Source organism: Oncorhynchus gorbuscha, linkage group LG05 (genome assembly GCF_021184085.1).
Source record: "Oncorhynchus gorbuscha isolate QuinsamMale2020 ecotype Even-year linkage group LG05, OgorEven_v1.0, whole genome shotgun sequence".
Classification (NCBI taxonomy): Eukaryota; Metazoa; Chordata; class Actinopteri; order Salmoniformes; family Salmonidae; genus Oncorhynchus; species Oncorhynchus gorbuscha.
In genome coordinates this window covers 24,844,369-24,859,145 of record NC_060177.1, presented here as the reverse complement: position 1 = coordinate 24,859,145, position 14,777 = coordinate 24,844,369, and the positions used below count along the sequence as shown (strand labels likewise).

At 43.1% G+C, this 14,777-nt stretch overlaps 1 protein-coding gene across 1 annotated transcript in view; it reads right to left on the bottom strand.

The window, feature by feature from the left end:
• LOC124035729 (E3 ubiquitin-protein ligase Arkadia-like) overlaps positions 1-11,019 on the bottom strand; it is a 52,437-nt gene extending 41,418 nt beyond the window's left edge. Inside the window, 2 exon segments of the mRNA XM_046349343.1 lie at positions 602-1,596; positions 10,879-11,019. Coding sequence (XP_046205299.1) covers positions 602-1,505 — 904 coding nt within the window. The 5' untranslated portion in view covers positions 1,506-1,596; positions 10,879-11,019.
• Positions 11,020-14,777: the final 3,758 nt, after the last annotated feature.

The following is a 14,777-nucleotide window of genomic DNA, read 5'->3' as shown; positions in this document are numbered from 1 at the left end:
AGTGTAAGGACCAGTACAATTTACCCTGGTCAGAGCAGCTTCATGTCATAAGTCATTGCAAGCTCCGAGTCAAAGGAGTGATGAAAATGTTCCTCTCTTTGGGGATTGTGTGTGTGTTTTTTTCTCACAAAATGCCAGCTTCTGTTGTTGTGGGGGCGGGGGTGCTCATTTAGGAAGTGGGTTACTCTTTTGACTCCTAGATGGAGCAGACCTTTACTGAGAATTTGCTGAAATACCAGCCCCTTGTGTCACGTCTAAACAGCCTTGGCTATCAGTGCAAACTTTGTAGTGCTGATATTTGGGATCTTCGGCCATGTACATAGGTTGACAGTACGTGGCCTTCAGATTGCAGACCTGCGTAGAACAAAGGCAAAGCAGCTAGCGAGGTACTCCTCTGTCAGCAGTCATGGGCAGCTTAGCTGTATGGAGAAGAATGTGTTTTCTGTATCCATAAGTGTTCATTTTTCCATGACCTATGAAATGTTTGAATCCTTCTCGACTGTAATGTGTAATTCAGAAAAAGTTTTTAAAATGTGTGTGCCCGTGCGCAAGAGAAAAAGTCTGAAGCACGCACCAGAGTGCATAAGGAGGGTGAGTTTACCTGTGGCCACAGCTGCGCTGCTTGGCTGGCTGCTACTGCTGCTGACGTCGACATATAGCTCGTCCTCTGCCTCTGTGGACGAGGGTGAGGATGACTCGCTGGTCAGCTCCTCACTGGAGCTGCTGGTGCTGTGGAGCAGCGCGTATTTCCTGCGAGCGATTACCTCCCGCTTCTTCCTCTGGAGAAGTAGGCGCTCTTTCTGCTTCTGAGTCCGCTGGATGGCGCCGGGCCCAGGCTTCACAAACCGCTTCCTATGCAGTGACCGCCGCCCGCTCAGACACGGCCGCTTCAGCAGCACCGGCACCGGCTCCATCTCCAACCGTGCCCACTTATGAGAGCGGCTTCCCCGAGTCCGACCCAGAATGGTGCGCTGACCCACCCCGGTCCCGCCCCCTGTGGTGGAGACCGGCGCCTGCTGTGCGGGCTGCGGTCCCCCTGCTGCTCCCGTCCCTCCAGCCTCCACCTCTTCCTCTGAGCTCATAGTATCCGAATCCCCAAAGCGCAGGCTGGAGGAGGGAGAGGAGGCACAGTCACTGAACGAGGACTCTGGGTTGCGTTCGTTCTCGCTGCGACGCTCCAAGATATCTGGCTGGTGGCGCTGAAGGGGAAGAGAGCCCTCACTGACACGACCCTCCTTCAGGGAGCAGTCCGACGGCCCTGGTTGTTGGCTCTTGCGCTTTTTGCGTCCGGGAAGGCCCCTGTCTGGGTCTCTGCGGGCCCCTGTGTGGCTCAGGGGCCGGTGCCTAGTCTCGGCACACAGCTGTGCAAACTCGCTGCCTGCCTTGCTGATCACCTCCATGTTGGCAGGGAAGCTCTTGGCTGTCTCCATGGGCTCTGGATTGGCCAGCGGACCCTTCAGGTGCTCCTGTCTACCCTGGGCCTCAGAGGGCACCTCGCTCTTCATGCTGCCTGGTCCACGCAGAGGCAATGCCAAATACACTTCCACCAGCTCCAACTCCTATAGGTCCATTGGCGGCACCGCAACTAACCTAGTTCTGTGAAACAAGAGAAGATAAACGTTAGACACTAACAAAGTGCGATCATTGTTTTTCAATGGAGTTTATGAACAGAAATATGGGCTAAATGTATTATGATAATATTTACATGTGGTGGTAATATAGGGGCACTCGCTATCTGGTTGTGTAGGCAAAAACAGTGCACCATGGTTTGTTTTTTGAGAGCAAATTAATTGAGGCCTTGGGCTGAGTCAGTTGTGTAGCATTTGTTTGATTATCCATTCCTGGCAGAGCATGACTCAGACTGGGTGGTAATCTGGGACTAATCTCAGTATGCTGGCTAGGCTCGATGCTGTAATGAAGGAAACTGATGAGCAAAGTAAGGTCATGCAGCCTGGTAATATGGAAAAGGTGGAAACAAACACTGGAGCATCCCTTTGACCAGTTGAATGTCTCCAGCTCAATTCTCTATTGTAGAGTGATAAAGGCTGGAAAGGCTGCGTGGGGAGATTAGGAGACATCTTCATAATGGCATTACAGGAACAGAATGGACTGGAGAACTCGCTTATCGATATCTTCAGAAGGTACCAGGCTACAAGCAACAAGCATGCTGGCATCAAAACACTAGCCTAGCATAAACTCTTACTGAAATAAAAGCTTCTAGGCCTTCATATAGGCCTAATCTCACCACTTTCCTCCTTTCCATCCATCCCTCCTCATTTATCACACTTCCCCTCTCCATCCCTCTTCATTTATCACACTTCCCCTCTCTATCCCTCTTCATTTATCACACTTCCCCTCTCCATCCCTCTTCATTTATCACACTTCCTCCTTTCCTAAAATTGTCTAGTCTAATCACACAGTTTCTATTTAAAAAAAGAAGCCTTTCACCAAGGGGAGGACAGAGTAAAATGTCTTCTGCTTCAGTGCAGTCACCTCAAGTCCTTTCCTTTGAATTATGAAAGCAGCCATCTGTTTAAAAAGGCATGTTAGCTCCATTCATTGGCCTACTTCTTGGTGTGGTGGAGTGGTATAACGTGCACACAGCTGGCAGGGTGGTGTTTTCCTATACTTGATCCACCAGTAAAACACCTCAAACTAAGATTCAGAATAAAATCCCACTTTATGAGATGTTTTATTTAATGACAAGTGAACTGGACATTGTAAACTATCCTTTAGAGGCCTTATAATGGTTGGCCTAATGAAGCCGTACTGATTAAACCGTAATGTGTAAAAGACATACTAATTGCCAATCTCCAGCCTGCAATATCCTGTGTATTGACAAGGCTAAGTTTGAAAACAATGAAGTCTATGATATAACGCATTGTTCACACTACAGGCTTTAATGCTCAAATCAGTTTTGTTTTTCAAAACTGCTTTGGAATACTGACTGTCCAAACAGCAAGTTACAAGTGACCAAATCGGATGTGTGGGAGTTCAGTCAAAATTATTTTGCTGACATGGCTATGCTAGTTGTCATTGTAACAATAGGTGTTTGCTCAGTAGTGGAGGCTGATTGGTGGTGGCGCTCCTGCTTCCTATCACTCAGAAGTTATGTAGCAAGCTGAGGTGACAGCAATGGCTGCCATGGACATTTCCCAGTCACTTTGAATGTTCAAAATCCGCATGTAATAATACTAAGCCTCAAACGATAAGATAGTAGCATAGGCTATAGCAATGCACCCACAAGACACAAGCACACATTATAGTAAGTGAAGGTTCTGTTCTAAGCATCAAAAACATGTATTTACTGTTAGACGGGCCCGATAAAATCCACAATGCGGAGAATGACGGCAGAGTCACCGAATCCAGACATTAAAACGGAATTCAACAATATTCAAAAACATATTGAACTTAGTAGGGAATCAAGTAAATGCATTGAACAGTAATACATTTCCATAAGTTTATCATAAGACAAGAACAGAAAGCATCAGTCATTTGTATTTCCTGCAACTTTCTGAAGAGGCAATGAGAATGCCCGTCTGTGTGAGGTGCGAGCGTCTACCACTTTGTGTAGCTGTTAGCGATGATGCTAACTCAAACCTGTCTGATAGTTTGGGAGAGCTTTTCCATCTTTCTCAATTAATGTTAACTACTAAGTAGCCTATGCTTACCTGGCAGAATGATATCATGAGTATTTGGTTAGAAAACTCGACCATCATGTCTGCTACAAAAACAGCATTCTCTTGCTAGGTGCTCACTTGAATTAAAAGGGTAATTACATTCCAAAATATAAATATCTTACATTTTCCCAGACTCAAATAATTGTCTCCTGGTGTGCTTTAAGCATTTTTGTGTTCTTAAAACATCAAATATTGTTGTTTTTCTATTAAAACGTCTGGTTGAGAGTAGAGGTCGACCAATTAATCGGAATGGCCGATTCATTAGGGCCGATTTGAAGGTTTCATAACAATCGGAAATCAGTATTTTTGGGCGCCGATTTTGGCGATTTTTTTTATATACCTTTATTTAACTAGGCAAGTCAGTTAAGAACACATTCTTATTTTTAATGACGGCCTAGGAACGGTGGGTTAACTGCCTTGTTCAGGGGCAGATCGACAGATTTTCACATTGTCAGCTCGGGGGATCCAATCTTGCAACCTTACAGTTAACTTGTTTAACACTCAAACCACCTGCCTCTCATTGCACTCCACGAGGAGCCTGCCTGTTACGCAAATGCAGTAGAAGCCAAGGTAAGTTGCTAGCTAGCATTAAACTTATAAAAAACAATCAATCTTAATCACTAGTTACAACTACAAATGGCTGATGATATTACTAGTTAATCTAGCGTGTCCTGCGTTGCATATAATCGATGCAACGCTGGGGGATGATTTAACAAAAGCGTATTTGCGAAAAAAGCACAATCGTTGGACGACTGTACCTAACCATAAACACCAATGCCTTTCTTAAAATCAATACACAGAAGTATATATTTTTAAACCAGCATATTTAGCTAAAAGAAATTCAGGTTAGCAGGCAATATTAACCAGGTGAAATTGTGTCATTTATCTTGCGTTCATTGCACGCAGAGTCAGGGTATATGCAACAGTTTGGGCAGCCTGGCTCATTGCGAACTAATTTGACAGAATTTTACGTAATTGTGACATTACATTGAAGGTTGTGCAATGTAACAGGAATATTTAGACTTAGGGATGCCAGCCGTTAGATAAAAATATCGAAAGGTTGAGTATTTCACTGAAAGAATAAACGTTTTGTTTTCTAAATGATAGTTTCCGGATTCGACCATATTAATGACCAAAGGCTTGTATTTCTGTGTGTTATTATGTGCGTTATAATTAAGTCTATGATTTGATAGAGCAGTCTGACTGAGCGATGGTAGGCAGCAGCAGGCTCGTAAGCATTCATTCACATAGCACTTTTGTGCATTTTGCCAGCAGCTCTTCGCATGCACAGCGCTGTTCATGACTTCAAGCCTACCAACCTAATGGCTGGTGTAACCAATGTGAAATGGCTAGCTTGTTAGCTGGGTGTGCGCTAATAGCGTTTCAAATGTCACTAGCTCTGAGACTTGGAGTAGTTGTTCCCCTTGCTCTGCAAGGGCCGCGGCTTTTGTGGAGCGATGGGTAACGCTGCTTCGAGTGTGGCTTTTGTCGATGTGTTCGAGCCCAGGTAGGGGCGAGGAGAGGGACGGAAGCTATACTGTTACACTGGCAATACTAAAGTGCCTATAAGAACATCCAATAGTCAAAGGTATATGAAATACAAATGGTATAGAGAGAAATAGTCCTATAAATACTATATTCAACCTAAAACCTCTTACCTTGGAATGTTAAAAGGAACCACCAACGTTCATATGTTCTCACGTTCTGAGCAAGGAACTCAAACGTTAGCTTTTTTACATGGCACATGTTGCACTTTTACTTCTCCAACACTTTGTTTGCATTATTTAAACCAAATTGAACATGTTTCATTATTTAATTGAGGCTAAATGGATTTTTATTAATGTGTTATATTAAGTTAAAATAAGTGTTCATTCAGTATTGTTGTAATTGTCATTATTACAAATAAATAAATAAATGTTTTTTTTAAATGGAGAAGAAAAAGGAAAAAAAGATACGGCCGATAAATCGGTATCGGCTTTTATGGTCCTCCAGTAATCAGTATCGGCGTTCAAAAAAATCATAATCGGTCGACTTCTGGTTGAGAGCGAAAACCTGACAAAAACTGGAACATTTCAGAAACCTGGGAAAACTAAGATAAAAGAATTTGAGAGAGAAAAGGAATTGGCAATTTTTTTTTACAGATTTTATAGGGCCCTATGTTAGCACATGTCAGGCAAAGAAAAAGAAAAGCACCCAGCAACTGTGGTCAGGTCACAGTGTTTTCGCCGTAGCTACAGCAAATACTGCAATACTATCCGGGCTGTTGCATTCCATTCGCTGACCCTGAGATCTTGATGTTACACAACACCACACATGAGCATGCAGCACTATTAGCTTATTTAATGATCATAAAGTGTGTGAAAACCTGCACCTGGAAAGTAGTGCAGAGTGTAATTTGGTGTGTTCATGAGCATACACTAGAATGCAAACCTACTGCAAAACCCAGTCAGTCAGTGAGTGCCTGGGGTGGAAGCCACTTCCCCCACCCATTATTTGGACAAGAGTAATTCCATAGTTATGGATGTTACATTTGCATGCAAAACCACAACTTTAAAATGTCTCACAGAATGGACAAACAAAATATAAATTAAAAGTTTGATGTGTTTGTCTATAGTACCCCTTGGGGGGAGTGTATACAATATTGGCATGTTGGTTTCACTTTAAAATAAGAAAATTACTTTCTCATGTTGACTTTCTGCTGGAATTCTCCATATGCATATTAAACCCCAGTGACCCATAAGTAGATTGAGGCATGCAGGAAACATAAGGATTGTGTGGTTGCTGGTCTTCAAACTGCAAAGAAACCCTGAGTGGGTCAACCACTAGGGATCATCAAATCCTCACGAATCCTCCACAACTCAAGGGTTTGTGTAGCCATGAGTTGACTACCATTAAAGCATGATTATCAACCTCACAGACTAGACAACAGGAGAGGGTATCTGGCCAGGAGCCCTCAATGTGTAGCCTAGCCTACTAAAGAAAACAAACATTAAGAGTAGCACTGAACAAATACCTGATACAGTATTCATGAAAACACTTGTGTATCATGACTGTGTTTCCATCTCATGAGCAAAGAGAAGGAAGAGGATGCCGCAGGTGGAGACTTCTGGGAACTGGGGCTAGGGGGGGCCGGGGGCTTCCTGAGATGCCCCCTCCCTAGGTCCCAAAGTATAACTGCTGCAAGGGAACCAAAGCCCCGACCCATGATCCTCTGAGGCTCCCCCTGTGAGCCACTGATGAGTCCCTGTGCCGCAGAGCGAGCTGCGCCATGACACACAGCAGCCTCAGAGGACAGCCACCTTGGCAATCAATCCCCCCTGGCACCAAGGTGGAGACATTTCAGAGGAGAGGGCATTTATGGGAAACTGCTTTAATTCATTCCTTGAGGAGCACAACGCAGACCTATCTTGAGCTTCTCGACACACAGTTTCAGCAATGGCTGCTGAAAAACCAAATCTAACACCTACGCAAGGACACAAATTATTAAACCTATCCCAAACCTTTACCTAATTTAGCTTTTTCTATTTTGAGTGCAGGTTTGTCAATGTGTTCTGTGCAAGGTGTGACTCAAATTGTGGGGTGAATCGGAACTCATTATGCAGTACTTCTATCAGTCAATAATAGTAGAAAACAGTGCAATGAACTGCAGAACAGGAAGTTACACATTCATGTCTCTACAAAAAAAGGTTGACAACATGTTAGCCAAGAAACAAAAAGCGAACAGCTTTGAGTAAGCGGGCACAGTGCTTCATACATTGCCGCTATGATTGGCCCTTCTGAGAAGCTAAGATGTCATCCTCATCCCAATCACAGGGGTTCTTCTAATGCCCTATGAACCAACCAGCACTGCTAACATCGACAGCATTACATACTCCAAATGGGATGAAAAACCCCTAATGTGCTGACAAGAATGGCCATTTGTATAAACACATACAAAATAATTCAAAGAATGAACACCTAGACAACCTTTGAGTGATTAAGCATTGATTTCCTATTAGTGCATGGTACTATATATCCTACAAGGTTTTGACATCTCAAATAAGTCAGTCAATCACCACCTTCCGGAGACACCTGAAACCCCACCTCTTTAAGGAATACCTAGGATAGGATAAGTAATCACTCTCACCCCCCCCCCCCCCGCTTTAAGATTTAGATGCACTATTGTAAAGTGACTGTTCCACTGGATGTCATAAGGTGAATGCACCAATTTGTAAGTCGCTCTGGATAAGAGCGTCTGCTAAATGACAAATGTAAATACAGGCTTGAGAGAATAGTGCCATGATGTAGGCATATTTCAATACTACTACAATTCTGTGGGCAGAACAGATGTGATTACTTCTGATGAACAGTCATATCACTATTTTGTCAAGTCAAACTAAAACTGACAAATAAATAAATAACCATGCTGATGTGCTGAGGGGAAATGCTGAAATAGGCCCCACTATTATCATTCTATAACTGTGTCACTGCTCTGCAATATGGCATCCAGTGGGTTTTAGAAACTGCCATAGTAACAAGGGAATGTGTGTAGCTACAATTAAGTTTATTTCTAGCTCATATCATTTAAGGTGCTCTGCCATTTCCTAAAATTATACCAGTTTGCCTAATTTCAGTTTGTGACAAAATAAGCAAGAATAGTGTAGAGAATAATTGTACCAAACCGCTGTGAAATATATTTTCCATAACCAAAAATATAGTATTTTCAGCTGCTTGAAGCTGGTGTACAAAACCGAAAGTAAAAGACGCAAAAACTACATTTAATTACGTAAGCATAGAAATAGAACACAGAACAGAGCTACCGCTTCCAAAGCCCCGTTTCCACTGGCACTTAAAATTTGGGGCAGATTCGACTTGGGTCGAGGGAAACCCGGGCCAGCGCAGCCCAGTTTCACAACTGGCGCCAGCTCGATTCGAATTCGGGTTGGTGACGCCATTACTATGCAACCACCAAGTGGATCACTGCTGGTTGCGGATACGTTTAGCTGGCTTGTCTGGGCTTGTTGCTGTTAGCTAGCGCATGAACAAGCGGTACTGCAGTAGCTAGACATAACACAAATTACCACCAAAACTGGATCCTTTATTCATTTGTACACTACACAATAACCTTTTAATGAGAACTATCACCCCTCAAATGCTAGCTACCAAATCAGAGTTGAAACACGCTAGCAGGAATTTTAGCTGGACATGTCGTATTTAAGCTAGCTACATCATATCAAACCGATCGCCTGGTTTGCTAGCTAGTTAATAGCCAACACCATGGCAAGCAAGGTAGGAATTATTAGTTATGCTAACAACGCTAACGTTTAGTTAGCAAACGTCAGCAAGCTAAATACATGGTTGACTGGCACTTCAACATCAGCGAAGCCAGCTGCAGTCACATATTGGCTACCTTGCAACATGACATCATTTATCATTTCTGGGGGGAGTGGAAATTTAATTTGAGCTATCCCACCAAGGCCAGCCCAGCCTGGGTTGAATTCAAAGTGCCAATGGAAACGCGGCTTTGGTGTTGCTTTCGATGAGAATGGCAGATCTATAACTTACATTTCTATGTTAATTTGTTCGGGTCATCCAAAAAGTTACATATTGCAGGTTTAAATCAATCCAGTGATGCGTTATTGTTCTCCAAATTGTGACTATGGGAGTAGGTGTCTTCTATCATAGATAGTGTCATCAACATCGTGAACATAAACCAAAACATATCATGAGGGAAGAAGTATTGGTGCTTCTTATACTGGAACAGTGCAGAGAATGTAGGGCAGGATAATTAACGATTGACTGGTCCCAAGTGTACACATCTAGTTTTCTAATAATGAGTCATTCGGTTGACAATGTTCTCCTTTATGCAAAAAAACAACGACATTTAAACCATTGTGACAGTATTTGCCTAATGTTTTCTGGCGTGTACTAGGCCTCAGTCAGAGATATTTCGTAATTTGGTCTCTGGCTCTTTAGGTACATAACCCTACTAATTGTCCAAGTCTGTCTATTTAATCTTTATTTTTTTAAAGCATATTTGTTTCATTTTTACCTTTATTTAACTAGTCAAGTCAGTTAAGAACAAATTCTTATTTTCAATGCCATCCTAGGAACAGTGGGTTAACTGCCTTGTTCAGGGGCAGAACAACAGATTTGTACCTTGTCAGCTCGGGGATTTGATCTTGCAACCTTTCGGTTACTGGTCCAACGCTCAAACCACTAGGTTACCTGCCACATAAATATTACAACCAAAGCCATACCAAATATGAAATAGACTGCTGCAAGTGTCTTCAGCATTTTGTTTTCTTCTCTAGCCATATTAACGCCAGTCTACAAACAACACGCTTTTAGGCTAATTTGACAGCGCAGTTTCATTACTTGTAAATATTGTGATATACATTTCGACATCATCCTCCTCATCCTGTCAGTCACAGATACAACATATTTTGATGTTGCCCAACTTTAGCCAGCACTAGTAAGCTAACGTTTAATTAAGTCAGTTCTACACGGAGTGGTCTTATTTGGTTAACCTAACGTTCGCTATTTGGGTTACGTCCGAGTTCATCGTAAAATGTAATAAACAAATGGCTATAGCTACATGGCCTTGGCTTACTAGTTTACTTAGTTAGCAAGATGGCAAGGCTGCAAATCTTCACATTCAAAGGTTGGGTTTCTCATGAACTCGCTGATAATATCCTATTTGCTAATAACCAATGTAGCTAGCCACCTAACTCGCTAGCTAGCCAACCCCAAATGGCTCACAACAAGACATTTTAGCTACTACCGTACCAAGCTAACATTAACTACTGAATCTTCAGAGCAAACAATAGCTTGTTAGCTAGCTACAGTACGCTGGCTACTGTCTGATCGTGTTAGCCAGCTAACGTTGAGAGAAAAACAAAGACAGTTATCTCGCTAGCTAACGTATATTGATTGACTGAACACATACCTGTACTCTCTTGAAAGTGGGCTTCTGTGTTATTTCGTGACTCCCTTTGAATTGCATATGCTCTGGGTGAACTTAAATAAGGGACACAAGTAAATCGCGATCGAACGACAGTCACCGGGTTGTGAAACTGACAACAGGAACACAATCGAAGTGGGCCCGTGGCAATACCAACGTCGTTACAAATCAGCGCCTGAATGAAGACCCGAGAGAAAAATACTTAATATTTTTCCTGGCTTTATGTGGCATATTAACATAGTACGCAATACATACTGTTTTTTCTACGAAAAAACAGAAATTCCATTCCATTTGCCATCAGGGCCCTCGATGAAGTCCCCATTCCTGCCTCTTCGAGGCGACCACTGTTGTTTACCCAGCTCGACTCGTCAGTTTACTCTCGATGGCACAGAGGTTGGGTTGCTGGACTTGTGTGAAGCTAGCCACAACAAGGATTCGCCACAAAAGTGTCTGGAATTTGCAATTCGCCTTCAAAATAAAAGGCTCCCATTGAAACATGCAAACGGATACAAATAGTGGAATAATGCCGTATTTTGAATAGATCCTGCATCACAAGGTTGAAATGTTGATAATTAAATTAAACAAAATACAGTCGTAGTTCATTTGACCAAAAAATTATTGGAGTCGCACTGTGGATGTATTAGATTTCAGAACTGTGTTGGGGACATACTTTTATGCCCTGTACAGCCTTAACCATTGATGTTGGGTCCATGAACTGGGGTATCAGCCTACTTGTGACACCCACAGAACACAACTGTGAAGAGTCTAAGCTCACCAGTCAAACTACTGTATATATTGACATTCATATTGCAATGTACAGCCTTACCCATGGCTCTTAGGTCCATGAAATTCTACATCGCTAATTTTTAGGCTGATACCCCATTTCATGGAGCCAAGAGCCATAGATAGGCAAGGCATAAATCAAATCTAACTTTTTGTCACATGCGCCGAATACAACAAGTGTAGTAGACCTTACCGTGAAATGCTTACTTACAAGCCCTTAACTTGAACTGCACTGTTGGTTAAGAAAATATTTACCAAATAAACAAAAGTCAAAAATTATAAAAAGTAACAATAACGAGGCTATATACAGGGGGTACCGGTACTGACTCAGTGTGTGGGGGATGCATAGATAATAAACAGCGAGTTGAAGCAGTGTAGAAAACAAATGGGGGGGGGGGGGGGGGATCAATGTAATAGTCCGGTGGCCATTTAATTAGTTGTCCAGCAGTCTTATGGCTTGGGGGGTAGAAGCTGTTAAGGAGCCTTTTGGTCCTAGACTTGGCGTTCCGGTACTGCTTGCCGTGTGGTAGCAGAGAAAACTGTCTATGACTTGGGTGACTGGAGTCTGTGACGCTTTTATGGGCTTTCCTCTGACACCGCCTATAATATAGGTCCTGGATTGCAAGAAGCTTGGCCCCAGTAATGTACTGGGGCCGTATGCACTACCCTCTGTTGTGCCTTGCAGTCGGAGACCAAGCATTTGCCATACCAGGCAGTGATGCAACCGGTCAGGATGCTCTCGATGGTGCAGCTGTAAACTTTGAGGATCTGGGGACCCATGCCAAATCTTTTCAGTGTCCTGAGGGGGAAAAGGTTTTGTCGTGCCCTCTTCACGGCTGTCTTGGTATTTCTGGACCATGATAGATTGTTGGTGATGTGGACACCAAGGAACTTGAAACTCTTGACCCGCTCCACTACAGCCCCGTTAATGTTAATGGGGACCTGTTTGTCCCGCCTTTTCCTGTAGTCCTCGATCAGCTCCTTTGTCTTGCTCACACTGTACATTGCAATATGCACAATAGGCTGGATAGTGAGGTGATTTCCCAGTTAGTCCCACAAGAAGAGCAACAACGCTAATATATGTGTAAACTCTTCAGAGTTCTGGGTATCACAAGTAGACTGATACCCCAGTTCATGGATCCAACATCAATAGGTAAGGCTGTACAGGGCATATAAGTATGTCCCCAACACAGTTCTGAAATCTAATACATCCACAGTGCGGATTCAACTTTTTTCTGTTCGTCAAATTAACTACTTATTGTCTTTTGTAGACTGATACCTATGGATCAGGCAAAGTTTTACGGTCCATGAAATAGGGTAAGGGGGTAGAGTGCAATATGAATGCCAATACACATATGCTCAGCAAAAAAATAAATGTACTCTCACTATCAACTGTGTTTATTTTCAGCAAATCTAACATTTGTAAATAGTTGTATGAACATAAGATTCAACAACTGAAGCATAAACTGAACAAGTGCCACAGATATGTGACCAACATAAATTGAATAATGTGTCCCTGAACAAAGGGGGGGTCAAAATCAAAAGTTACTACAATCAGTATCTGGTGTGGCCACCAGCTGCAATAGGTACTGCAGTGCATCTCATCCTCATGGCCTGCACCAGATTTGCCAGTTCTTGCTGTGAGATGTTACCCCACTCTTCCACCAAGTCACCTGCAAGTTCCCAGACATTTCTGGAGGGGAATGGCCCTAGCCCTCCGATCCAACAGGTCCCAGACATGCTCAACGGAATTGATATCAGGCCTCGGTGTAACGCTCATTCCTTCTGAGATTTCCCACAGTCAAAGTCCTGCAATAAGAGCTACGACTTTAATATTTGTGTAAACTCTTCACACTTGTGTTCTGTGGGTGTCACTGAGAAGGCTGATACCCCATTTCATGGACCCAAGATGATGATCCATAGGTAAGGCATAGCAATATGAATGTCAATACACAGCAGGTTGACTGGTGATCAAAGTCCCGGTATATACAGATATTGGTGATAATGCACAATAGCTACATCAATATTGCGAGCCGTGATGAGTAATGGCGGCTGGTAGAGATTTTTGAGTCGACGCAACATGGCGGCAAATTCAAGATAGAAGAACCATTTAAACAGTTTGCTATTACAGCGGGTTTAAGAGTGGAAAAAGCGTGGAGATGTGGAAATTGATCTCGAGGAAGAAAGAAAGCAGTTGAGTGTAGAGGGAAGCTGTGTGTTGAGGAAAATTGGCGTGAAGTACAAAAATAATAAACCGCAATCGGTAGCTCTAAAATTTAACCTGACGAGAGTGAGGATGAATTACCTGTGGTGGCAGGTGCAGTGAAGATGTCGAGTACGAGCCTTGTCTCGATGATGACAAGGATGATTCTGGTCCAGTGGTAGTGAGATTTTTGGAGAGAATGGATACTTGCCTTCTGACTGAACCATATGTGGTGCCAGGATGGGTTGAGAGGAAGTTGGAAACTGTTGAAACAGTGAAAGTAACTCGAAATGGACTGGTGATGATTTTCTGTGTGTCTTCCGTCCAAGGGGTGTGGGCCATCCACACCACATGCCTCAGGACAAGACCTGTGACTTGCTTTGTTCTCTGGAGTAGGGTACCGTGGAAAGGAGTGCTAACTTCTATGGATCCAGGGTGAGGGATCCTAAGTGGCTCCCTGTGAGTAGGCCGACCCCAATAGAGAGTGATAGGCACAACCCCCACTCCTACACTCACCCAAGCCCCATCCTGTGATCTAAGAGGCATGTATCAGATGCTCAGCATGCTCTGCTCACAACTATTGGTCTAAGCCTAAACCACACAAATAACAACACAGCACTATGGACGACAACATTTTTGCTATCTCATTCTGGAAAATACAAGGTCTGAGGTAATCTGCTTTCAGCCTAAAGATCAGGTACCCAGACATCACCAGAGTAATCAGAAATTCAGACATTGTCATCCTGCAAGAAACATGGAACAGAGAAAATGGACCCACTGGTTGCCCTCTAGGTTACAGGGAGCTTGTAGTCCCAGCCACCAAATTACCAGGTGTTACACAGAGATCAGACTTAACCTACTCTATTAAATTAATCAAAGCAGCAACATTTTACATTTGGCTAGAATTTCTAAAGGAAATTACCTCAACAGAGTAAAATGTCCTCCTGCGTGCTAACTCCCCCTACTTGAATCTCCATACTTTAATGAAGATAGCTTTTCCAGCAAATCAAATCTAAGTTTATTTGTCATGTGAGCCGAATACAACAGGTGTAGAACTTACAGTGAAATGCTTACTTACAGGCTCTAACCAAGAGTGCAAAAAAGGTGCAATCTGCGGGAGCACTGGTTGGTCGGCCCAATTGAGGTAGTATGTACATGCATGTATAGT